Here is a 26,895-nt window from a genome sequence, read left to right as displayed (position 1 = left end):
TTGATCTGTTTTGTTACTTCCTGTGCTTTGAGTTCAGGGTGTCCTGGTGGTTCACTATCGGCCTTTTCATCCTCATTTGCCCTACTGTTTGCCATTGGTGAACTGGAAGTCTGGCCTTGTGTCTTGCTTAAGTGTTTTCTCATTTTAATTTTTGTTGTCGGACTGTCCTTGATTTAATCTCTGGAGTATCACCCAAATCTTCCTGATATAGTTGCACCCTAGCTTCTGTGTCTCTAACAACCCACAGACATTCTCATCTTCATAACATCAGAGAAAACAGCTCATCAAATCAATGGCCATGCTTTACCCCAACTGATACAATCAGCAACACGTTAACATCAAGCACAACTTGGACCCTGACAACCTGTGGTAGTCACTAGTCTATCCCCCTTAAATCATTTGAATTAAATTGAAGTCAAGAAGCAATCCAGAACATGTCTGCAGTGAACAAACTTTTCAATATAGTATATTTACCATTTAATGGCTCAGACAGAGTGAGAATGCAAGACCCCTGATCTCAGTTAGCTGCCTGCTGAACCCCATGATGCTGACTGACCTCGGGCTGCAAGGCCCAGATTGAGTTCCCCATCCTTCTGAATGGTTGAACTCTTCAACGTTCTATTACAGGTTTCCCATGCCCTTTCTTTAAAGATGTTCAAAGTTGGGAACTCAGAAAAATACCCTTGATGACCACCTCTGTCTTTGCAGAGTGGGTCCAAAGACTTGCACAGTGAGGAGGTCTGAGAGTGCGGGGGGGTGCGATTATGGGGGTTCAGGGGCGCCTGCACGGCTACCTTCCCGGTGCTTGAGCGATGGCTGCTGGGTCAGGAGCAGGCATGGTTCTCCTTCCTGCCATGGATCGGGGCCCGGCCTACCTTCCTGGCGCTTGAGCGATGGCTGCTGGGTCAGGAACAGGCATGGTTCTCCTTCCTGCCATGGATTGGGGCCTGACTACCTTCCCGGCGCTTGAGCGATGGCTGCTGGGTTGGGAGCAGGCGTGGTTCTCCTTCCCGCGGTGGATCGGGCCCGGCCTCCCTTCCCGGTGCTTGAGCGATGGCTGCTCTATAGGTCTAGTTTTAATCTTTGCAAGGTGAAACCCAGTTTTTCCAGCACCACTTATTAAAGAGACTCTCTTTCCTCTAGTGATGGTGTTTGGCTCTCTTATGGAAGATGAGGTGGCTGAGTGTGTCTGGATTTGTTTCTGCATCTTCTAATTGATTCCACTGGCCCTAAGGTCTCTTTCTTTGCCAGTACCATGCTGTTTTTATCACAATAGCTTTGTAGTATAATTTCAAGTTGGGGATTGTGATACCCCCTAAGTTGTCTTTATTGCCTAGAATTGCTTTAGCTATTCTAGGTCTCTTCTTGTTCCAAATGAATTATTGGATTGTTTTCTCAAGTTCTGTGAAGTATTCTGCTGGGATTTCAGTTGGGATTGCATTAATTCTGTATAGCGGAAATTTGGCCATTTTAAATGTGTTGATTCTTCCTACCCAGGGCCTTTCTCTTCTAGCAGAGGTCCCAGTTAAGCCAGTTCCTCTGTGTCAGTTTCCCTGTTAATGCCAGGATTCCCATTGCCCTGTGCTCTTACCAATCCTTTGTGGGAAGACATCTGTCTGGTGTCTCAATACCTTGCAGCTTCAGCTTTGGGAAAGTTGGAGTCTCTCGGCCCCAAGGGGTTAGAGTCTCAATGTGATGGCAGATATGGGGCCCTGGGGCCTGGGAGAGTGGGTGAGTACCTGCAGGTATGCAGGCACAGGGCCAGGACCTGTGAGACTTTGGTGTGCACTGCCTGCAGCTGTGCCCTCGTGGGCCAAGGCTGGGGCCATTGGGGCAAGTGCTTGGCCTGAGTCGGCCTGGCTGAGTCTGGTTATGCCAGCCCCAGGGAAATTTACAGCTGGGCAGTTGGCAGGTGGGAGGACAGGCAGTGCTGGAGGCTGTTGTCCCCTGAGCTACATCCTGCAGTGCTAGCAGTGACTAAGTGCTCCCGATGCTTAGTGTCCTCCCCACGCTGGAACCCTGTATTTTATATTTTTTAAAAGAGAATATATTTTAACCTTTTTGATAGCTGTCAAATTAGGTAAAACTTTTGTCAGTATTTTAATATTATTGTATTGTTTTGCAGTGCTTTTGACAGGCTATTGAAATGTGTAGATTTTCAACTTGTTGTACATTGGTACTGTGCTCTCTGTCTTGTAATTTTGCTTTTCTGTCATTTTCCTGTGTCAGCTTTTCAGCTGATTAGCTGGTACTTCTCATTGCTCTTATTTTTAGCAGTTTGTTACTATTCTGTAGGACAGAATGACTGAAGGAGACATTGTAAATTAAACATCTTCAGCTTTTTGGCACTGTTCACCCCACTGTGTTTGAGAATTAGGTCTGCTTTAGAATTAGTAGTTTTGTCAGTTTGAGGAGTTCCTCTGGCTGTAGTCTATCTAGAATATGATTTGAAACTGCTTCTAAAAGCATTGGTCACTTCTGGAGTGTCTGATTTTCCCAAAATCTTTAGATTAGTACAACTGCGCACAGAATGGTCTTGATAGTTACTGAGATAAGAAAATCATGTGTGAAAATGTCTCTGGATGGTAACAGCATACCAAAAATTATTCATAATCCTGCAGAAAGTCTTCTGAATCCTGCAGAAAGTTTTCTGAAGGCATTATACATTTTTAAAAGCTAAATTGAAAAACTTGTTTGTTGTTTCTAAGCATATCTTGGGGATCACTTGTATGTTATCATAAGGTTGTTGCTGTCATGACTGTGCCCCTTCTAAAAGCCTAGTACCTTTATTGATCAAAATTAGTGATGCCAGTAACTTTACAGACCTACATCCTGTGCTTCATTCAATACACCAAAGAGCCAAGATTTATCCTAGGGTATTTTCAAAAATTAATTAATTTTAAATTGAAAAATAAAAATGCATATTTATCATGTGCTACATATAGTCTTGAAACTTGTGTGCATTGTAGAATGGCTAAGTTGAGATAATTAAAGCATACATTACCTCATATCCTTACCATTTTTTTGTGATGAGAACACTTAAAAACCTACTCTCAGTGATTTTCAATAATATAGTTTTATGCTATACAGTAATCCTCAGATATTCTCAGCAGAATACCTAACATTAATTTAATCATGAAGAAATATTAGACATATCTAAATTGGGATATACCCTGCAAAACAGTTTGCCAGTTCTTTTCAAGAATATCATGATCTTGAAAAACAAAGACTGAGTTCTTGGGCCAGGGATTTAGCTCAGTGATGCCATGCCTTCCTCATAAGCAGTTTGATCCCCAGTACCAAAAAAAAAAAAAAAAGACTTGACACCTGACTCTAGATTGAGTTAGAAAAAAGACATAAATGGAACAGTTGGTGAAATTTGAATAAAGTATATCCAGTACAAATAGCACTGAAGTAATGTTAATTGTCTGGGTTGAAATTCCTTGTATCTGGCCAGCCTGTTTCTTTTTAGTGCTTAGTTCATTAAAAGCCAGAAAATTGGTCTCCAGTATTTTACCATTATCAATAATCTGCAGTGAATTACCCTGTGCACATATATTTTCATGTTATTGGAAGTATTTCATCAGGATGAATTCCTAGGCATGAGATTTTGGAAGGCAAGTGCATAGGTAGCTTTGTTAAGAGTCAGAGTTGCCCTGCAAAGGGTTGCAACAAGGTGCCTTCTCCCAGCAAGGCATTGTGAGGGAGATGGGCATGCTTAGTTGACCCATTTGTTTTAATTAGAAACAAGTCCTCAGTCTCTTTTTTTTCGGGATTGTGATATTTTTGAAAAGTACTGGCAAATTATTTGGCAGAATATATCCCAATTTAGATTTGTCTGTTTCCTTATGATTAATGTTAGATATGCCAGTCAATGCCAGTCATCTCAGAGCCTCACCAACAGAGTTAGTCCACTGTTAGAGCCTTTAATTTCCCCAGTTTGATAAGTAAGGCATCGAATCTTAGCATGCTTTTAATTTGCACTTCTCTAATTTTGAGTGATGGTGAACATCCTTCTGTGTTTTAAAGACATTTTTATATCTTTGTGAATTACCTGATTAGGTTTATTCCTTATATTTCTAGTGGATTTTATTGTTCTCCCTCAAAGATTTTAAACATTTTTTCGAATTGATTAGGATTTTTAGCACTTTATTTGATGTGTATATTTCAAATGTTTTCTTATAATTCATCAGTTGCCTCTTGATTTTCATCATGTCTTTGACAGGCGGGATTATTTTTCTTTCTATGTATCTATGTATCTATCTATCTAGTTTTTTTTTTCCCTTGAGACAGGGTCTTGCTATATAGTTCAGGCTGGCCCTGAACTCACTATGTAGTCCAGGCTGGCCTCAAATTACTTATTTTATTATCTATCTATTTATTATTTATTTTAGTTGATAGTTTTCTTATAGTTGTAGCAAAAAAATAATAATATTGTTATGGCTTGTGTCTAGATGTCCCCCAAAGCCTTCATGTGGTTATAGGTTGGGCTTTTCAAAGGGGGCTGGATCTAGAGTGTGTGGTGCTCAGATCAAGGGTATGTGATTCCTAAATAGGTCCACTGATTAGTTTGGCATAGTTATGGCTAGAACTAAGGGTGTGAGTGCCACACTTGCCCTAGGGTGGGTAGCTTGCATAGAATATAAGGGACAGAAAGAGTGCCAGTGTGCTCTCTCCTGCCTGCTTGCTGTGAACTAATTCTCTGCGATGCCCTTCTGCCATGCCACCCTGGCCTGGAGCCAGCCAACTATGGACTGAAGCTTCTACAAACTGTAAGCCAAGTAAACCATTCCTCTTTTAACTTTGGGTGTTGCGTATTTTGTCTCAGCAATGAGAAAAGTAACTAAAACAAATATCCTCTACATGGTTATTATTTCTGAAGATTATTGATTTTTATGTGTTTTTATCTTGCTACTTTCTGAATTCTTTTATTATTTGAATTATTTTTGCCATTGTTTCCCTAGGATTCCTGGGTACATTGCCATATTTTCTGATGAGATTGGGTGAAATTAGACAATTACTGTATCATCTATAAGTAGAGATATTTTACTTCTCCCTTACTAGTCCTTATTTTTTTATATGATTTCTCTTGCCTGGTTGAATTAGCTAAAACCTATAATTCAGGCTACGGAGGAGGGCAAAAGGGAAGAAAGGACAAGAACAAAAGAGAATAGAAGGAAAAAAATAGGAACAAAACTTTTGTAAATAAGGAGGGGAAGATGGGTTAGGAATGGGGCTGGGACAAAAAGAAGCAGGATGTATCATGTATAGGTACAAATTTCTTACAATGAATGTGATCACTATGTATATCTAAAATGTACAGCAAAATATATTAAAGAAAGATGTTGAATGTTGCGGCTCTCTGGGGGGACCCCGTCCCGCGGGGAATAGGAGGTGAGAGCCGCCTCTTATTCGTGGGTCATCAGAGGCCGATCCGATCTTGAATGTCTGTGGAGGAAATCTTTAAGAAGTTAGAGTACACGGCCCAAGTCTGGTTTCTGATCAAAGGCTCTTTATTGGCTCAGCAAAACGATTATATACTGTTATCCCAGGGGGAAGGTTCAGCAAGCTTATTGGACAGTTCAAACAAATCCTCTACCAATCACATGAGTCACTCAAGCATTTAACCATACAGCAATCAGTATTTTACCAAATGTGGGGAGGGGTAAGTGGGAAGGCATACATCAACAGTTAACCCTATGCAATCTTTAACTTAACAATCTCTAGGGGCAAGCAGGACAAGGAAATACCACCGGCCTCCTGCTCCAGATCCCGTGACCCTGTGGTTAGCACAAAGGGCTATTTTTTCTGTAAGATTCCCTGTTTGCCCAGGGGCTAGACCTGCCAAAAGTCACGTATGTAGTCTAGTGGGATTTTTCCACCGAGGCAAAGGCTAAGGTTGAGGGCAGCCATCTTATGCAGGCCCAAGCAGTCTCTCACAGAACGTTTTTGCGTTGTTTACTGATTAAAGCCAGAATTTATGAACAAAAGAGGTAGGTAGATTTATTGAATCAAAATTGCCATGAAGAGATATATATTTTGTTCATAATTTCTGGCTTTATTGCATTACAGTTTAAGTGTTATTTGTAACACTTGTACGTGGAACTCATTGATGTCTTTGTGACCTAAACTTGATCAGTACGGACTAAAATTTTTTTCTATAATAAAGGTATAACATTTGGAATATTTCATAGAAAATCTAAATTATTTTTTTCTCCTACCACTCCATACACATACAGACACATTCCTTCTGTCTTATGGTAAGAATAGCCAACTATTCTATTACTATTCTACTATTTCAGTGCATTTTTTCTGTCTCCTCTAATCTTCTGTAATATATTCTTCATAAAAATAGTTATTTGTTATTTGGTGTGTTCATAACTAGTGCCCTTTGTCACATTCAAAGCCTTTATGGTTAGAATTGTGTTTTATCTGATACTGGATTATCTTTCACTACTTTCTTTTGCTCAGAAATTCCTTTGCCTTCCCTTTATTTTTATCATTTTTGAAATATTATGTTTTAGATAGGCTTTCTGTGTACCATATTGAAATGTAATTTGGATCTGCTTTCTGAACCTAATTGAAAGTATTTTTCTTTTATTGGATAATTTAGTCCTGTTTACACTATTGATATGACCTATGTAATTGGTTTTAATTCTTTCAAATTATAATTATGTGTATTTTATGATATTTACTATTTTTCTCTTTGTTGGGTATGCTTTATTGGTTTAGCTTTAAATTAGAAAGGCAGTTATTAGTTGTTTGTACTTTGCATTATCTGATTCATTAAGGTTTTAATGATATCCTATAACTTGTGCCTATTGCCTGATTATTAATCATTAAGCTCACCATTTTTCTCTTGCTTCCCTCCCCCTCCCCACTTTTTTTTTGCATGGGTGATTGAACTCAGGACCTTGTACTTGTGAGGCAGGTGGCAGAACCACTGAGCTAAATCCCTGGCCCCCTCTCTTCCCATTTTTAAAGTTCATTTTTCTACTGTGTCTCAATGCATATTTGTACATTAATTTTTTCCATGTTCTCCTTATCTATGTGGAGAAAGAGTAATACAATCCTCATTTTTATTTGTTGAAATTATTAGTCTTAATGCTGAAGTGTTGCAGGGTTTTTTTTGTTGTTGTTTTTGTTTGTTTGTTTGTTTGTTTAATTTTACACTAGGGATTAAACACAAGGCCTTCTTACTGAGCTACATCCCCTTCTCCCAGCCCTTTAGATTTTTGGTTTTTTAGACACAATTTCACTAAGTCACTAAATTGCCCATTGCCCAGGCTGGTCTCAAACTTTTGTTCCTCCTGTTTCAGCCTCCCAGGGTGCTGGGGTTGCAGGTGTGCACCACCACGCCTTGGTTCTAATTATCTCTTAATTGGCTGAAACTCATCCTCTACTAGAGATGCCTTGAGGAGGAAGGCTTGAAGTACCGATTTCCTTGAATTCCTATATATTTATAACTGCTTTTCTCTAATATTAAATTTTTGAAGCACAGCTTGGCTGTATATAAAATCCTACACCTTCAGTTTTGTTTGTTGAGTTTTTAAAAAATACCCATCCCTGTGGCCTTATCTTGTATGCTGTATTTAAGAAGTCTAACAGGAATCAGATTCTTTTGCCCTTGTAAGTTATTTGATCTTTTTGCAAGTAGTCTTGGGATCTTACCCCTCCCCTACCTTTGCAGTTTAACAGTTGTAGTAATCATATTACCCATTTTATGTAATAAAATACTTGGAAACAACAGTAAATATTATCTTAAAGTTTCTTCAAGTAAAGAATTGCTGTGGTCTGGGTAGGGGTCTCATGAGGATGTGGCTGAGCTGTTGACAGGCTCTGGAGTCATCTGGAGGCCCGACTCAGTCTGTCTGTAGCACGATTCAAGCACATTCTGGCCAGCTGGTGCTCGATGCCTCAGTCGTTAGCCACAGGGCCAGTCCATAAAAACTCTGATGATCACTGGCATACTCCAGAGTCAGTGACTCATGAGAGATCAATACAGAAGCTGTATTGTCTTTGTGACCAGCCTTGGTTCTTCAGCTGTTTTATAGGAGAAGCTAGGTTGGTCCCTGTTACTTCATTGTGGTTGGAAGTAGAAGTCTCCCACCTATTATTTCTTCTATAATTTTGTTTTCCTTCAACTTGTCTTTCTTCTCCTGCTATTTTAATTAAACATGTTTGATTAGACTCTGTTATAGTACTCAGAGAAATATTAATATTTTATCTGTCAGTTTGGCTGAAGTCAAACGAAAAGCTTTTTTTTTAAGGATTTTATTTGAAGAATCTTTGGCCTTTCCTTAATATGCAAAACTACCACTCCTTTTTGGTGCCTCATTTTTGTATACACCAAAATTTTTGTATATACTCTTATCACCAGTTGACGTAGCATTTTAAGCAATTGATTTCCCCACTGTAATGAAAGCACCATGAGAGCAGATTAATAACTGTCTTGTTTAGTGCTATTTCTTCAGTTCCTAGTACAGCTCTTATTGAATACTAAATGAATCTTTGCTCTATGACTGACAAATGAATGACTCAGTGAGTGCATTCATTTCCTTCTTCCCCTGTTTTCTTATATAGTGCCCGAAAAGCAGTGGATGAGGAAGAGGGAGCAGCAGAAGAACGCCGGAAAATGCGGACAGTTTGGGTGTCTGGCAGCAAAGGTTTAACTACAAGGGAGGCTGCAATCTTGATAGTGGATGAAGCCAAAGTGATTCTGCAGCAAGACTTAGTTGAAATGGGGGTGCAGTGGGATCCTGATTCCATGTTAAGCACTAGTACACATTCACTGACCAGGAGTGAGTCAGAAGAAAAGGAACACACACCTGTACTTCAGAGTACAGATTGTCACAAACGATTAACACCAAAGAACAAACGTAATACAAGATTTAGTGACACTTGCATTAATAATTCACCAGATGCAGTGGAAGATTTAGATAAAAACAGAGAATATACAAGTTCCTTTCATTGTAAGCTCCATAATAGTAATTGGGAACATAAGAGAGATTCCATTTCCAGAGGAAGAAAACGGGCTTCCTTCAGCATAAAAAAGAAGCCCAGAATCTTTCTGAATGAGGAAAAAATAAGCACTAGGAAAATTGTTCCGATGTCATTGGAGGAAACAAAAAAATCAGCTTTGAATTTCAGTTCAGACCAGATGAGCATAAGTTTTCCATCTTGGAAACATAGAAAACACCGAAAACAATCCCAGGACAGTAGTCCTGTGAAAGACACTGGGGTGAAAAGCTCTATGTGTAGTCCTCCTCTTTATGAAAACTCATTTATTATCTTTGCTGAGAAGAATGTGGAATTTAGAAGTCCAGAGCCATTTGTCAAAAATTTATCTTGTGCTGAGGGAAAAAGCAACAAAACATCATTCCTATTACAAACAGAGAGACGATGTTTAAGGAATAGAACAATAATTAATGATGCTCATGTGGAACATTTTTCCACAGGATCCCCAAAAGAAAATGTAATTTGTCAAGCCACTAATATGCTTAGTAAAAATGGAAGTGGATTAGCTGTCACTGAGACAGAAAAAATAAATGATGTGCCAACACAAAATGATTCAAAAAACCAGAATCTTTCTGGGCAACACCATGATACTCATCCAGTGAACCAGTGGCTGGAAAAACAATGTGATAAACAGGCAGACACTCACAGCACACAGAAAAAAATAATAGTGAGAGAAATGTCTCATGAGGCAGTCAGTAGCTGTATGGGTAAAGATACAAATGTTACTACTATCAGCTGTGAAGGTGTAAAGTTTAATAGTGAAGTAAGTAAATCCAGTCATCAAGCATTAGGAACTAATATAAGAACTGAGGTGCCTAGTGGAATACTTCAGTCAGAGGGAATATTTGGTAAATCAGGAGGCCAGCATGAAAATTTTCAAAATTTTTCTAGAATGCAAGAAAAAACAGCAACAAACAAAAATGAAAATAATCATGTTTCTGACTTAGGTTTAAAACTATTTGATTTTGAAGATAGTTTATACCTAGATACTCAGTCAGAGAAAATAATTCAACAGATGGCAACTGAAAACACCAAACAAGAAGCCAAGAATGCCAGCCTGACAGCAGGGAGTATGCAGAAGAGCTCCAACAAACAGAACCTACTGGGCTCTTCTCAGAAAGAGTTTTCTGTCATTTCCAGTGAGCAGCATCCTCCAGGAGTGACTTGTACAGTTACTGAGAAGCAAAGCCTCAAACATGGGCTTGATATTCCAACTCTAGAAAGCCCAATTTTTAATTCTCTAATACTGTTAGGGGAAAATGGCCCTTGTTTTAAAGGGAATGAAGTTTCTGTTACTGACTCCCAATTAAATAGTTTTCTTCAAGGTTATCAAACACAAGAAACTGTGAAATCAGTCCTACTGGTGCCTCCAAAGAAGACTCCCACTGATATGGAAGGATATTGTCTGTCAGGTCCTGAAACAAGTTTGAATATGAGTAACAGTTTATTCTTCGACAGTTTCGGTGAAGACTTTCTGGTAAAAGAACAGCCACCTGAAGGGCAAGCCAAAAAACTTCTTCCTTCTGAAATAACATCAAACAATGTCAGTGATTCTCTGTGTCTACAGCAAGAGGACTCAACTGAGACATCAAATATGCATAAACATCAAAATATTCAGCAGCAGTTCACTTGTTTCAATAATGAATCTATTATGTTTTCAGAAATGGATTCTACTCAGATGGTTGAAGCTATGGAAAATGTCAATATAGTTCCTGTCCAAGGGAAACATAATACTGAACTATCTTTTACAGTACTAGAACTGAGTGATTCACTGATTGAAGATGATGGTCACCCCCATGGAGAAGTAATTGGTGGAGATCAAGATAAAATGGCTCAAAAGTCCAAGTCAACTGAGACAAGGCAAAATAATTCATTCATATGGTCAGGGGCATCCTTTGATTTAAGTCCAGGATTGCAACAGATTTTAGATAAAGCATCTAGTCCTTTAGAAAATGAAAAACCAAAATTAATGACTATAAACTTAGCTAGTTTGAAAGGAAAAAGTATTGAGTTAAATGAGAGACTGGAGATGATTTCAGATTCAGAGACATATCAACTACAGGGTATTTCATTTTCTCCTAACAATGAAGTAAAAAGCAAGATGGATGCACTAGAGATCAAGGCCATTCATGGTGAAACCTCAGCTCTCTTGCCTTGTCATGAAAGCTGTGTTGTTGATGATAATGGTCTCATTCCTCCTACACCCACACCAGCACCTGCTTCTAAGCTGGTATTTCCAGAGATTCTTGAAACTTCTGCAAAACCTTGGACAATGAGCAGTGTCTTACAGCCTGGTGAAGGTTCATGTAGCTCACCTTCAGATATTAAAACCCATGGCTTATGTCCAGAGAATGGGAATGGTTTCAAAGGTGATAGTTCTATCAGAGACCAGTTGTCACAGGATGGCTTGCAGTTAACTCCACCCTCATGCAGTTCAAAAAGTTTGTCTATAATTGATGTAGCAAGTGACCAGACCCTCTTTCAAACATTCATTAAAGAGTGGCAGTGCAAAAATCAGTTTTCCATCTCACTGGCTTGTGAAAAGACAAGAAATTTGACATCTTCTAAAACTGTTACTATTGGTGGAAGGTTTAAACAAGGTAAAAAGTCTTCAAATTTTTATTTTTTCACTTTAATCTATAACTTAGTAGACAGATGATATTTTGACTTTTTGATATTAAATATTAATGCAATTCTGTTCAAAACCAGCTTTCTTTGGTCTAGCTAGATTCCTAATTGTTATTCTCCAGTATAGAGGTATATGTAATACATGTTATATTAGTTGGAGTACAAATTTATGAAAATTAATATAATTTTGAATATGATCAGACATTTCTCTTAATGTCCTAATGTGACATGGTTTTTGTTAATCACCGGTGTTCACGAATTATTTCTTATTAGCTTATATACCATTATTTACTTAACCACAAAAGTCCATAGCAGATAGGCATTATATTATTTTAGAATGTTCATTAACTACATTTTTCAAAATTTATCTGAAGTAGAACTTAAACTTCTAGTGATAGTCATGAATTCTGTACTGAGGTGTTGATTCCAAAGCCTAACAAAGCTCTCCCAACTTTCACAAGTTGACCCTTTTGGTAAATGCTGCCATGTTATTCTGGTCTTCTTTAAGAACCCTGGGTTCTAGATGGGGTGGGGCTAGCCACAGTCAGCTTCGTCCAGCCACTGTGGAAATTGATTTGATCTGATTTCTAAAATATCTATTTATGAATGAATTTTTTGTAAAGTTTTAAGTATTTGACCTTTGATTCATGGAACATACCGTTAATAAGGTGTTACGTACTTTTGGTGTTGAGTAGCATTTCCCATTTTTTATCCATCACATGTAAAATTGAGCACATTTTCTGCTATCAGGCTGTGCTAGAAACACTAAAACCTTGATTGAAATTTAGCAAACGTGCATTGAGTTCTTACATGCCAGTTTATTTGCTGGGTAATGAAGATATATCTGTAACTGAAACAGACTGGTTCTTGACCTTTGTAAAATTGATGATCTGTTATTTTAGATAAAAATGTTGAATTCTGATATAAAATCATTCTTTGTTAAGGAGTAGCACTTAAGTTTCTTTTTTTTTTTTTTTGGTACTGGGTATCAAACATGGGTCCTTGAGCTTGCAAAGCAGAAGGCGGAACCACTGAACACTGAGCTAAATCCCCAGTCCTTAAGTTTCTTATTTGTTAAGAATTGCTGCATATGCTTCAGTGTTTTTGTGGTATGGCAGTTGCCTGCCTTCCTCCCCCTTTTTCTCTCCCTTTCCCTCCCTCCCTCCTTCCCTCCTTCCCTCCTTCCCTCTCTCCCCTTCCTCCCCTTCTTCCCCTTCCTCCCCTTCCTTCCCTTCCTTCCCTTCCTTCCTCCCTCCCTCCCTTCCTTGGATCTCACTGTGTAGTTCAGGCTGGCCTTGAACCATGTAGCCCAGGGTAGCTCAGACTTGTGGCAGGCTTCGTGCTTAAGCCTCCTGAGTGCCTTCATGCCCGACTGACCTCTTTATTTTTGTTTGAATTATATAAACTTGTAGTGCGGCTTTTTCATTTAGTTGATAATCCTTTAGTCATTCTTATAGATCTACTTTAAGAAATATTTAGTAGATTTTTTGGGGGAGTACCAGGGATTGAACTTGGTTCCTTGAACTTTTGAGGCAGCTGGCAGAACCACTGAGCTAAATCCCTGGCTTTAGCATATTTTTTTTATGATTACAAGTATCATAATTGATGGGCAGCCTAGATCATATATATTTGTGTGTGTGTATGTGTGTGTGTGTCTGTATGTATGTCAAATAGTTATCTTCATAATGCATATTTTAAGATCTTCCAATTTTGTCTATCAAATACAGTTTTTTATCATTGTTTTAATACTTAGTTTAATGTCTTACAGATTTTTTTGACTGTTTCACTTTTGATTCACTTAGCTGGCTCACCTCAGGAAACTTCAGTTAGAGATGATACATTTCCTGTTCAAGGCTCTGATGACATACTAGTGGTTGGACTGGCAGTGTGCTGGGGTGGAAGGGATGCATATTATATTTCACTGCAGAAGGAGCAGCAGCAGTCTGGTAAGTAATCAGAATTTGGCTAAGTCACTATGTAATTAATGAAACATCTGATAGGATAATAATCCTGCTTGTTGAGAATGATTTCCTGATAGGACCCAGGATTTATTTATAAAATTAAAAATTACAGTTATTTGGACATCAGTTAATGTGTACATAATTGACAGGGCTTAAGCCCATAGCCTTTCCCCTATGAGACAAACACTCCATGACTTAGCTATTCCCCTAGACTCAAATGAATGTTTTAAGAAGTGTTACCTTTGCTCCTCTCTTCCTGTCACATATGCAGCTGTTAGCAGCATACCAATGGTTATTTCTTCTCAGTCTTTTTCCTCCCCTTGATTGGGTCTGGATCTTATCCAGAGACAATGTTGAGTTAGATTTCCATAGTTGAAATGAATTACATAGCCTTTGCAGCTGAAAGGATAAGATCTAGAAATACTTCATGATCTAATTATGGCTGGTAGACACTCAGCGGTTTGCTTGGTTCTGGACAGGCACAAAATTAATAAGGTTGCCATATAATGTCTGTTCCTTAGTAAGGCTGAGACATTTTCATTTGCTTGGTAGGGAAGTCTGTTGAGCTGAGCAGGTGCTTGAACTTCTACTTCTTTTATTTTTGGTATAACATTATGTCTCATTTGGAAATTACTTCAGGGCTGGGGGTTTGGCTCAGTGGTTCTGGTGCCTGTCTTGCAAGTGCAAGGGCCTGAGTTTGAACCCCAGTACTAAAAAAAAAAAGAAAATTCACTTCAGTGCCAAGCATTGTATCACACACCTATGATCCCATCACTAGCAAAGGTGAGGCAGCAGGATTGCCATGAGTTTGAGGCCAGCCTGAGTTACGTAGTGAGTATAAGGCCAGCTGGAACTACATAGTGAGATCCTGTTTCAAAACAAAAGAAAGTGACAATAAAATAAAATTAACTTCAAAAAGCCTGTGTTTAACCTATCTTTAAATCATCTTTCTGAAAATGTGATTTTGCTTTTGAAGTCTTGATATTTTAGAATCTCATGTAATTAAATAGAGCATTATAAAACATGTAGCTTAAACCTTAGTGTTTAGGTTAGGAAACACCCTTCATCTACATAGTCACTAGGACCTGGACAAGGTTATGCTGAATTAGTGGTCACTTGGTACTGAGTCCTTGGCCTCTGAGTTTTTTTGAATATTCTGCAACAATGCATAAGATTCTAATAAGATTACTGACATTTAGAAATTTGAAGAAAGGAGCTAAAGGTGTAGGGAAGGTGTGATACGTAGGGGAAGACAAAAAGGGAAAAGAAAAAAGTGTGAGAGAATGAAAAGATGAAAATAAAGTGTTTGTAGATGGGGAGGGGAGGAGGGGGTGAAGGGAGGGCAGAGGTAAGGGGAAAAAATGAGAATCAAGACTTACCATGTAAAGGTACATGATCCCAACAATGAATGTAACTGTACTGTGTCCCTAAAATGTACCAATAAACTCAATAAAATTAAAAAAAAAAAAAGATTGCTGCTGCAAATGAATCATGTAATTTTTGTGGTAAGATTTTTTTTTTTTTTTTTTTTTTTTGGTCCCAAGAAATTACTGCCAGTTTGGCCCCACCTTCTCTGGATCCAGCCCTGACTGTGAGACAGAGGATGTTGCACCTTCGATCCTGCTTGCAAAAGGAATCTGATAAGGACCGAACTATTATCATCTATGATTTCATCCGGAGCTATAAAATTCTTCTTCAGTCTTGTGGCATCTCCCTGGAGCAACGTTATGAAGACCCTAAGGTTCTATGTCTTACATAATTTTTATAAACTTAAACATTGATGGGTTTAGGTTAATTCTTAAATTACTTGGTATTTATTTAGCTTAAGTAATGCAATTTAAGTCATTTAGAGGTCAGTCATGTCTTTTTTTTTAAGTTATCTCAAGTTTACTTTTCTTTTTTTTTTTTTTTTTGAGAAGTCATGTCTTTATCCAGTAATCTCATCCACCTAGAATAAAATATTGTGCACCAAATATCTCTGTGTAGTTCAAAACAGAGTTGTCAAAATTCTAACCCCTAAAGTTTATGTCTTCCTTCAGAAATTTTTTAAAAAATTAATTTTGGTCGTAAATTGAACGTTCTAATCCCATAGTAAATTAGAAGTGAAATGAGAACCATTCAATTTAGGTATATGATAGGATTTTCCATATAACCAAGAGAACGGAGGCAGAAAATAGGAAAAGTGCATGAATACAAAATGTCAAAAAGGGTATACTTAGGGATCATTGGGGCTCATTGTGATACTAGGCCCTGAGAACATTCCTGTGTCACAGCAGCATATGATACACTCTTCATAATCAGGCCTCTGAGTTAGCCAGGGTAGGGTAATGTGTTATCATAATACACATTTAACACTGTAATGCATTTTAGAGGACATTTATTTATGACATAATCTCTAAAGGTACATCATTTCCTACATCTTTTTTTGACAATGGTTTTCTTAGACATACAGAGTATTAATTTAGAATTGAAAAATTACAGTTTGATGGTTGTTACCAATACTGTATAGTCAGTAGGATAATTTTTTAGTTTTTTTTCTCCCCCTTCTCAAACTACTTGAAATATTTCATATTTGATTTTATTAACCACATTTTTGGTTTAAGAAGATAGGCTATAGATTTTTCAAATCACATCTTTATAAGAACCATCAGCCAACTTAAAAAATTTATTGGTACATTTTAGATATACATAATCATAATATTCATCATAGGGAATTTGTCCCTACCTGTACATGATATGTCTTTCTTCTTTTTTTGCCATTTCTCTCCCCTCTGTGCAACCTCTTATACCTTCATTATTTGCAAAAGCTTAGTTTCCATTTTTTCCCTTCTAGTCTCTTTTTTTTCTTGTCCCTTCTTTCAGTTCTCACCTTTGTTCAACTTTTATATCAGACTTTCCCATTCAAAACACCCTTATAAGGCTTCATAATTGCTCTACAAAAGTAACTGAGTCAGGTAGTAATCTTCAGAAATATTAGCTTAGATTTCTATATTACAAATGTAGTTTATGCTCTGTTATATCTAGTATTAGAAGCTACAGGTCACCTAGTTTCATGGGGAAGCTAAAAATAGCAATCCATTGGCCAACTGGATGGTCCTGGTGACAGACTCCTCTTCTGAAAAGAAAATCTAGAGGCGTTCTGAGAATCTGGATATGAACTTTCAGTGGTAAGACATTTGTGCTTCACTTTTGCTTTTGAAAGAACTAAGTAAGCGTAAAAGCATAGAGGCCCACCTTTTTTATAGTTGCTTAGGCCATATCAGCCTGAGCCTCATTTTCTTGCTCAGACACATGGTTTTTAATTGGAGGCACTTGGACTTTAGATTCTTTTTCTTTTCTCTTTTTGGTATCAGGGATCAAACTTGGGACCTTGCACTTGTGAGTCAGGCAGTGGCACCACTGAGCTAAATTCCAGGCCCTGGAAGCATTTGGTTTTTAAGTTTTCAGAACTGGGAAGTCCAGGAGAATTGCAGTGATGGAAAGTTATAGCTTTTTTCATTCTTTGAAGCCCACTGCTGTTATCGGTAACAAAATGAGTCCTATTATTATTATTACGCTTTCTTTCTCCTTTCCTGGGGAAACCCCTGAGTAAGTGTTAAGTAAAACTGAGTGATATAAATGAATTTTTACACAAAGATCTTAGAAAATATCAAAAAAATACTCTGATTGCTATCCCATTCAGGTGGCATGCTGGTTATTAGATCCAGATTCCATGGAGCCAACCCTTCACAGTATGGTTACTAGTTATCTTCCTCATGAACTCCCACTCCTAGAAGGCATGGAGACTGGCCAAGGAATTCAAAGCCTGGGGCTGAATGTGAGCACTGAGCATTCTGGGCGGTACAGAGCATCTGTAGAGTCCATTCTCATCTTTAGCTGTATGAACCAACTCCACTCTTTGTTGCAGGAGGAAAACCTTCAAGGTAAAAACAAAGTTCCTGGCACTTTTATGATACCAGTGTATATGTATATGTATATGTATATATAGATATGTAGATTATGTAGATATAGGTGTGTGTGTGTGTGTGTGTGTGTGCCATTCTTTATCATAGGTGAATAAATTACACATTTTATGTAAACTCTACTTTTGGATTGTCTAGTGCAATGGTCAACAAACTTTTCTCTGTAGAAGGCTAGATAGGACCTATTGCTGAGTTGTGGACCAGACAGTCTCTATCACAGATTTCCACTCTGACAGTGTAGCAACAGAAGAGCCATAAGCAATATCAAAACAAATGGCTGTGACTGTCTTTCAATAATGTATTTATGTCTTTTTTTTTTTCTTGGTACCAGGGATTGAACTTGGGCCCTTGTGCTTGTGAGCCAGGCACTGGAACCACTGAGCTAAATTCCCGGCAATAATGTATTTATGAAAACATGTATCTGATGCTAGTTTGGACATTGTTTGCTGGTCCCTGGCCCTGCTAGAAGATAACTAGTAGTGTTTTATTTAATTGTTACCAAATATATATTTGAAATGTATCAATTGTTTTAATGCTTAGAAGACATCTTTCATGATTTAAACAAAAGTGATTTTCTTTTTGAGGGGGGGAGGGTACTGGGGATTGTACTCTGGACCTTGCACTTGCGAGGCAGGTGGCGGCTCTGCTGAGCTAAATCCCTGCACCACCGCCCCCTTTATTAAGCTATCAATAGTCCTTTCTTCAGCAAAGGATATTCATGTAATTCTCTTCTTTGCTCATGACAAATAGTATAAATTTGTTGAGAAGTCTTCTGGCCCAGAAAGAGTACTTTGATTTTACAAATAATATAATAAAGAATGAAGTGGGCTTGATCTCACAGCGATCCTCCTACTTCGGCCTCCTGAGTGATGGGATCACAGGTGTGCGTCACCATGCCCAGTTTATCATCAACTGCTCTTGTACTAGCACTGTAGTACTTCAAGTTCACCTTCTCTTAAGCCAGTGTTGGCACACCTAGGAGGGGAGTACTGCCCTACATGCCCAGGATTGCCCCTGCACTTATTTTCAACAGCTGTAATCCCAGCTCACTTTTTTCCACCTATTGATGGGGTCCTGGGTAGTGTGGCTGTACACTTCCCAGACAAGGACTGCTGAAGATGTTGATAGGAATCGGTCTGTATGTTTTTAATGGATGTTTGTTATCCTTATCAGAGTCATAAGCTTTATAAAGACTAATCCAAATTTAGAGACAGGTTTTTATCTCTAAAAATGGGGGATTATAGTTTTCCTTTCCAGCAACATACCAAGAAATCTCTAGATTCATTATTATAACTTTCATCATTTTAATGTACCTTAGAAGCACCTTCTTTCTGTAAATTTAAAAATAGGTGAGTAGGACCTGTTAGATGCAGTTTTATTTAGTGTTAATGTTTTCTTAATCATAAAATCCTTAGAATTGAAGTACATTGAAAAAGGGAAATTTCTGCCAAGAATATGGAAAACTATTAAATTTTGTTTGGAAATAATTATTTCACAGTTTGCTTCTTTATTTTAATGGATCTCTAGATTATTTTCTCTTTTCATACTCTTGCCTTGTGGGTAGTGATGTTCTGAGAGCTTTCTCAGGTGTTTTGGTGTGAATGAATATTAGTGAGATAATGTGTCTTTATGTAATATGACCTATGACAGAATATTTGTATGAATGCATTAGGTCCTACTGTTTGAACATATATGAGAAAAAATTATAAGTATGGAATAAGTTCATTTGTCTTCTTTTTAAAGAATGTGAGCTGTACGTATTTGTAATAATCATGTTCTTTCGTGTATATTATCAGTCCACATATAGAGCTATTGTTATTTTAATAATATAATGAATACCTGTGAACCCACATTAAATTGCACTGTCTTATTCTTCCTTTCTTGAATATCCCGTTTTATATTATTCCCTTGTTTTTATAAATTAAATTTTAAAAACTTTACCATTTAAAGAATTTTAACATATATATTGCTAAAACATTGTTTGTTATATATTATTGCTGTATTATATATTTAATTTTGCTTATTTTTGCTTTTTAAATTTTTATTGGTGTATGTACAAATTTTGCTTATTTTTAAAAAAATTTTCTTCAAGTTTACTATACTTTTGTGGCAAGGTTCAGACCAAGATATGTTAAAGTTTGTTCATTTGTTTTTTGAGACAGGGTCTTACTGTGTAGCTCAGGCTCTTCTTGAATTCACTGTGTAGTCCAGGCTGGCATCAAACTCATGGTGATCCTCCTGCTTCAGCCTCCCAAGTGCTGGGATTACAGGTGTGTGCTACCATGCCCAGCTAGGTATTTTTTTTTCACTTTAAAAAAATTTGATTAGTACATGTTTGCGTTACTTACAGTTTGTAGTCATCTTGGGGAGTGGGTACATATATATACTCATATATACTATAGCTTCTTTCTTTTAATCCCCTTCCCCTTCCTTCACCCTTCCTCTATTTCCCTTATCATGATATTTATTCTTATTGGTATTATTAATCTTAGCTCATGTTATGACATATAATGTTCACATTCATTGAGGTCACTAGGTTTCTATACCTGGAATATCTTTATTGTACTTATTTCCCCACCCTGTCTTTCTCATCCTTTTCCTTGTTCCCTGCCACTACCCTATTGCTAGAGATCCATCCCCTTGTCCCCTTCCATCAGTCTTTTATTATTCTCTTTGTACTTTGCCTCACTCAAATGAGAGATACCATATGATATTTAAGCTTGTGTGTCTGGTTTATTTCATTCAACGTTATATTTTTCAGGTGTATCCATTTCCCTACAAATGTCTCAAATTTGTCATTCTTTATAGTGGAGTAGTTTTCCATTATATTCACTCGCCACATTTTCTTTGTCCAGTCATCTGTTGATGGGTATGTGGGCTCCTTCTAGGATTTAGCTTTTATGATTTGTCCTGCTATAAACATTGGTAAGCATGTATCACTATAATATGCCAGGTTGCAGTCATTCTTGCTGATTCTAATCCAGCCCAAGTCCTTGGGTTAGGAACTCTTGCTTGGGTTAGGAACTCTTGCTATGATGGAGGAATCAGCAGACAGATTCACTGGCACAAAGTTGTCCACTGAGTCAGGAGTATTCCTATGCAATCAAATGAGCTATGGTAGTAACAAGTTAATCAGTTACAGTGATGTCCATCAGGGCAAATTGAGAACATACTATGAGACCCAATTTTGGATCTCCCTTTAACTTAGAGAAGAAATCCATGATTGTGGTGTAAGCATAACAGCCCATATATTGACCCACAGCTAATGCTCACTAAATGTAATATCTGTGTCTCTTCTAATGGTAAGAAAGAAAGAAAGAAAGAAAGAAAGAAAGAAAGAAAGAAAGAAAGAAAGAAAGAAAAAGAAAGAAAGAAAGAAAGAAAGAAAGAAAGAAAGCAAGCAAGCATGCATGCATTCAACAGTAACTTTACAGAATCAGTTATCTAAAGCCCAGGATGTTTGGGATCAGGTAATGTTAGAGGTGGGTAAAGGAAAGAATGGAAGGAGGAAATAGGAGGGAGGTGAAAGACCCTAATGGTGGTAGAGGTGTGTTATATATTTAAGTGGAGATAACAGGGAAAAGTGGGTGCAAAATTGGTAGTGAGAAATGGAGATGAGAAACGATTGTATGACTTAGAAAACTTTAAATAGAGACAAATAAAAGGAGAAGAAAGAAAACAAAAACAAGAAAGGATAAGAAACGAGAAAAAAGTTAGGCAAAAAGATATGGGTAAAAGTAGAAGGAACAAAAAGGGACAAGGGAGTATTTCCTTACCCTCTATAAACTAACTATATTGGAAGAAAAAGGCAAGACACACACACACACACATTTATTGTACACATATATATGAATACACATGCATAAAAAGAAAAGGGGAAAATAATGGAATGAAAGGGGGAGAATGAAAAGAAAGAGGTAATCAGCAGAAAAGTTTTTTTTTTTTCCTTACTGGGGATTGAACTCATGACCTTGCGCTTGTGAGGCAGGTGTGGTGCCACAGAGCTAAATCCCTGGCCCAGCAAAATCTTTTTAAAAATGAAAACACTCTATTGTTTTGAATGCATGGCTCTTTTCCACAGCCCAGAAATAAGGAGCAGAGCTCAAGTCAAGACATGTCCCTGATCTTGCTGGAAGTCTAGGGCAGTCTGCCTTCAGAACACTGCTAGGCGCAGACATCTGCGTACAGTGGGAACACAGCAACAGTGGGGTATTCCAGTCCTGTGTACCTCAGGCTGAACCTGGCTTCCCTCTGCAGGATCTGGGTCTGTGTTCACAGCTCTAGTCCCTTGGTGTTACTCCCTCCAGCCTGCTCTCCAACTGCTGCTCTCTCCCGTGGCTGAGAACTTGACAATATGGAGCGTGGCTTGGAGCCACACATATGGAAAGAATATGTATGTATGTGTATGTATGTATGTGTATGTGTGTGTGTGTGTGTGTTCTTCTAGTTCACTTGACTTTTATTTTGTAATCTTTTTCTGAGTTTGACTTGAAATTCATAACTTTTCATTTCTTTCCTAATTTAAGTAGTTAAGGTTATGAATTTCCCTGAAAGCACTACTTTCATTGTATCTTAGAAGTCCTGATGTGTAATGTTTTCTTCATTACATTCTAAATAGTTTAAGTTTCTTTTATGACGTTTTTGGACATGAGAAAGAATTATTAGAAGATTGTTTTTTAATTTTCAAATAGAAATTTTTAATTTTATATTTTTGTATTGCCTTCAATTTACTATAATTGTGTTGTGGTTAGGATATATGGTTGTATACTACTCATTTTTTGAAATGTTTGAAGAATTGCTTTGTGACCTAAATCCTAAACTGTTGTGTAAATATTCTATATGTACAGAAAAGAAAATATACTTTAACTCTGGATGCAGAATATTATATGCCTTTTAAGATTGTTGTTTAAACCTTCTATATCTAACTTTGCCTGAAGTTCCGTTAATTTTAACTTTATGTATTTTGAAACCATTTTTTTAGGTATGTGCATGTTTTAAATAGATTTATCTGAACCTCTGCTGTTATGCTGTGGCCATCTCTATCACTAAATAGTGATTTTTATTCTTGGTCTATTTTCTTATACAAATGAAGCAACATTAGCTTTCTTTTGATTATTCGTTGTCTCATGAATCTTTTTTCCATGCCATTTAACCTTTCTATGGCTTTATATGCCTTACAAAGTATAGCTTATTTATTTTCAAACTTACAATTTTTTAAAAATTTGATAATTATTTTGATTATTAATATGTATTTATTTACGGTATTCTATTTTCCTACTGTTTTACTTTGTTTCTGTTCACTTATATTTGCAAATGGTTTATTCATAGTTGTTATTTATTCTAATGAGTATATATTTGCAGTTCTCAGGATCTACATTTGTTGTTGATTGTTTCTTCTGTGTTTCATTCATACTTCTCTACTGATGTCTGTGTTTTATATTTTTGTGGATTTGCACAGGATTTAATCAGTGGAACCTTGCAGGACTAACTAGAGGGAAGTCTTTTTCTAGAAAGGTTTTGCTCCTGCCTCTGCTGGTTACCAAGTTATAACACATCCAAGGACCATATTAGTCTTTTCTGAGAGTTTTGTTTACAACAGGAGCTGGGGACTCAGTCCTTTCTCCTGTTGTTATTTCAGAGAACTGTGTCTCCTTAACCTTTGGTCATTACTGCCCTGCTCCTTCCTGCTGCCTGTGGATCCAGGCTAGCTCTTACTCTGTGCTTCTCTGACTGCTTCTGTATAGCCTGAACTTCTTTATTTTACTCATCCTGCATGACATGAATTCCGGCTCTGCCTCCAGGCCTCTAAAACCAAGCTCTGACTGCCTAGTAGTAGAGGCCAGTATCTCTCATCTCTTTTGTCTCTTTTGTTTTTTTTGTTTGTTTGTTTGTTTTTTGCCTTTGATGGTGGTTGTGGGTGTGTCTGGATATCTCTCCTGCTGATTAAGCCAGCATTGCCTCAACAAATGTATATGTGAAGGGCTAGGGAGAACAGACTGGAGTTGCTCAGAGTCAAGTCTTGATGACTCATTCTGTTGGAAGCTGAAGTCTTTGGTGTGAATTTTTTCTCAAAGATTAAAGACAGTATTTCCCACAGTATATTCTATGGATGTTTACGTTTTAGGACATCAACAAGATCTGTACTCAATATAGAGTTTTATAGATAGTTTTGAAACTTTTAGTTGAAATAGTTTTCAAGTCTTCTCAGAGCTTTTAACATACTAATAGTCATCATAAATATCCAAAAACAGTATATAGCTATTGATACTCATACAGTGCCTCTCGATTCCATTCTTTTTATAAAGCATCTTTGAAATTAATATTCCAGTGACTGTATTGGAAAACTGCTCTTTTGAGAAATATCAACAAATACAAAAATACTGGTTTTTATTTTGGAAATGTATTTCTTTCCTCTTTGGTAAAAGTACTCGAAAATATAAAACATCCACATTCTATTTTTCATTCAAACATGTATACTATAGGACCAGAAATATAGGAAATAATTAAGTAGAATTAACTGTTTGTAGTTTGCTCAGCAAATAATGTGGGCTGCCTTGCTCCTTCTGAGAGTAGAAGCAGAAACATCTTGGAAGAAAAGTAATCTCTTCTAATCTACACTCTTCACAAGATTGCCAGTTCTTCTACTGTACAGACAAACACAGTAGTGTAGAACCTAAATGACCTGGCCTTGCCATCTTTCCTTGTTGGTTTAAGGATCTTCTCAGGAGACTGAATCCTGAAGGACAGCTTGGGAAGCACCTCTGGATTGTCCCAGACCAATTCTGTGTCTGATGACCTAGTCACTTAGGCGATGAACTAATAGTTTATTGTTGTTGTTTTCTTTCAGATATTTTCTACAAAGTGGAAATGCCTTCTCAGTACTGCTTAGCCTTGTTAGAATTAAATGGAATTGGCTTTAGTACTGCAGAGTGTGAAAGCCAGAAACACATCATGCAAGCCAAGCTGGATGCAATTGAGACACAGGCCTATCAACTAGCTGGCCACAGTTTTTCCTTCACCAGTGCAGATGACATTGCAGAGGTGGTATCATGGAGATGGGAAAGTTAGACAATGACTTTTTGAGTTAAAATGATGTGTGTATGTGTTTCCTAAACACCAAAAATGAGTAAAGTTAACCAATATGGGAATAGAGTATTCTAGCAGCTAATTACTAAGTTATATTTGTATTTGTGAGATGGAAATGTAGAAAAGAAGACTTCTAAAGTGCATGCTCCAGGAGAAGATTTGCCTAGGTCAGCAGAGAGGCTTACTACACTACACAAGGTGTGATTGAAAAGTATAGTGAAATAAAAGAAAATTATTACTGTAAAAGATACATTGCCACTAATCTCCCTGAAATACTCCCCCTCATTTCATACACACATATCCCTTCATTTTTTCCACTTTTTGAAGGAGCCATGGAGGTCCTTTTTTGTGTTTTTAATTGTGATTTTGTAGCTGCTTCAGTTCAAAATGCTTACCTCTCATGATCATGTTGACTTTGGGGAAAAGCTGGAAGTCACATGGTTCCAGATTGATGAATAAGGTGGATGAGAACATTCTATAATGTTTTTATGACCGTGCCTTTTTGTTGCATAGCATTTAGCAACAGCATTCACCATATTTTTGATCACACCATGTAAGACACAAAAGAGGACTTGTAGAACTTGTTAAAAGCAGTCCTAAGAGAAAGTTTATATTTCTGAATGCCCACATCAGAAAAACAGAGTAAGCCCAATAAATTAATAACCCAATGATATATCTCATGGACTTATCAAAACAAGGACAGTCCAACTCCAAAGCTTATACAAGGAAAGAAATTATAAATATCAGAGTGGAAATTAATGAAATTGAGACCATAATAAATACAAAGAATCAAAGAGCTGGTTCTTGAAAGAATAAACAAAATAGACAACTCCTGGTCAATCTTACAAAAAAAAGGAAAGAAAATAAGTGAATTAATTAGAAATGAAAAAGATGAAATCACAATGGACACTGCTGAAATCCAAAAGATTATTATTAGTAACTCCTCAAAAACCTATGCTCCAGTAAATTGCAGAATCCAGAAGAAATGGACAGATTCCCAGATATATATGAACTGAACCCCGAATAATCCAATAATGGGAAATGAAATTGAGGCAGTAATAAATCTCCCAACTAAGAAAAACCCAGGACCTGATAGATTCACTGCAGAATTACACAGGAACTTCAGGAAGATATAATGCCAATACTGCTTAAATTCTTTGATCAAAATGAAAGGGAAGGAGTACTGCCAAACTCATTCCTGGAAGCTAGTATTACCTTGACTCCAAAACCAGATAAGGACTCAACTAAAAAAGAAAACTACAAACCAATCTCTTCAATGAACATACATAGAAAAATCCAACAAGATACTGGTAAACAGAATTCAACAAATCATCTAAAAGATCATACATCGTGACCAAGTAAGATTCATCCCAGATATTCTAAGATGGTTCAACATATGTAAATTAATAAATGTAATACTTACACAAACAGAAACAGGAGCACAGATCACATATATGATCACCTCAATAAACACAGAAAAAGCCTTTGACAAAATCCAACATCTGTTCATGATAAGCAGTTTTTTGACTAGGAATAGTAGGACTTTAATCTGATAAAAGCCACTTGTTAAAAGCAAACTTCCAACATATTAAATGGGGAAACACAAAGCTTTCCCTCTAAAATCAGGAATAAGACAAAGATGTCCACTGTTACCAATCCTATTGTACTTGAAACTTTAGCCATAGCAATCAGCCAAGCAAAAGAAACAATAGGAATACATATAGAAAAGGAGGAAGTCAAGCTCTCCTTGTACCCAGATGACACAATCCTCCATCTAGAAGGCCTAAAAAGTTCCACCAGAGGCCTCCTAGAACTCATGAGACAATTCAGCAGGGTAGTAGGACACAAAACTAACACAATAGCATCTCCATACAACATTAATGAACCCATTGAAGAAATTAGGAAAACAATACCACTCAAAACAGCTTCAAGGAAAATTAAATACTTAGGAATTAACAAAAGAAGTGAAAGAGCTCTTATCATAAATAGTATAATAATCTGGAAAAGAACATTGAGAAATATCAGAAAATATTCCTGGATAGGCATAGCAAATATTGTAAAAATGGCTATAGAAGCCAAACTGATATATAGATATAGTGCAACTGCAATCAAAATACCAGCAGTATTCCTCACAGAACAAGAGAAAACAATCCTATCAACCAGAAGAGCAAAAGCAATCCTGAATAACAATACTTAGGAGGCATCACAATACTATATTTTATGTTATATATTATATATTA

The 26,895-nt window shown here is 37.1% G+C and overlaps 1 protein-coding gene across 5 annotated transcripts in view; it reads left to right on the top strand.

The window, feature by feature from the left end:
• The window catches only part of Polq (DNA polymerase theta), a 161,684-nt gene that overhangs the window by 67,264 nt on the left and 67,525 nt on the right, over nucleotides 1-26,895 (top strand). For all 5 annotated transcript variants that reach the window (XR_004518780.1, XM_010630003.3, XM_010630002.3 and 2 more), the window contains exons 16-20: nucleotides 8,584-11,618; nucleotides 13,449-13,592; nucleotides 15,152-15,348; nucleotides 17,290-17,530; nucleotides 24,417-24,610. Coding sequence is in view for 4 of the 5 variants with exons in the window: in XM_010630003.3 (XP_010628305.1) it covers nucleotides 8,584-11,618; nucleotides 13,449-13,592; nucleotides 15,152-15,348; nucleotides 17,290-17,530; nucleotides 24,417-24,610 (3,811 nt within the window). In the remaining variant the exon portion in view is untranslated. The remainder of the gene's footprint in view (nucleotides 1-8,583; nucleotides 11,619-13,448; nucleotides 13,593-15,151; nucleotides 15,349-17,289; nucleotides 17,531-24,416; nucleotides 24,611-26,895) is intronic.

This window comes from Fukomys damarensis, unplaced genomic scaffold, assembly GCF_012274545.1.
Source record: "Fukomys damarensis isolate Sample0158 unplaced genomic scaffold, DMR_v1.0_HiC HiC_scaffold_24, whole genome shotgun sequence".
NCBI lineage: Eukaryota > Metazoa > Chordata > Mammalia > Rodentia > Bathyergidae > Fukomys > Fukomys damarensis.
Note: the sequence above shows the minus strand (reverse complement) of the source record. Positions and strands in the feature narration are given on the sequence as shown.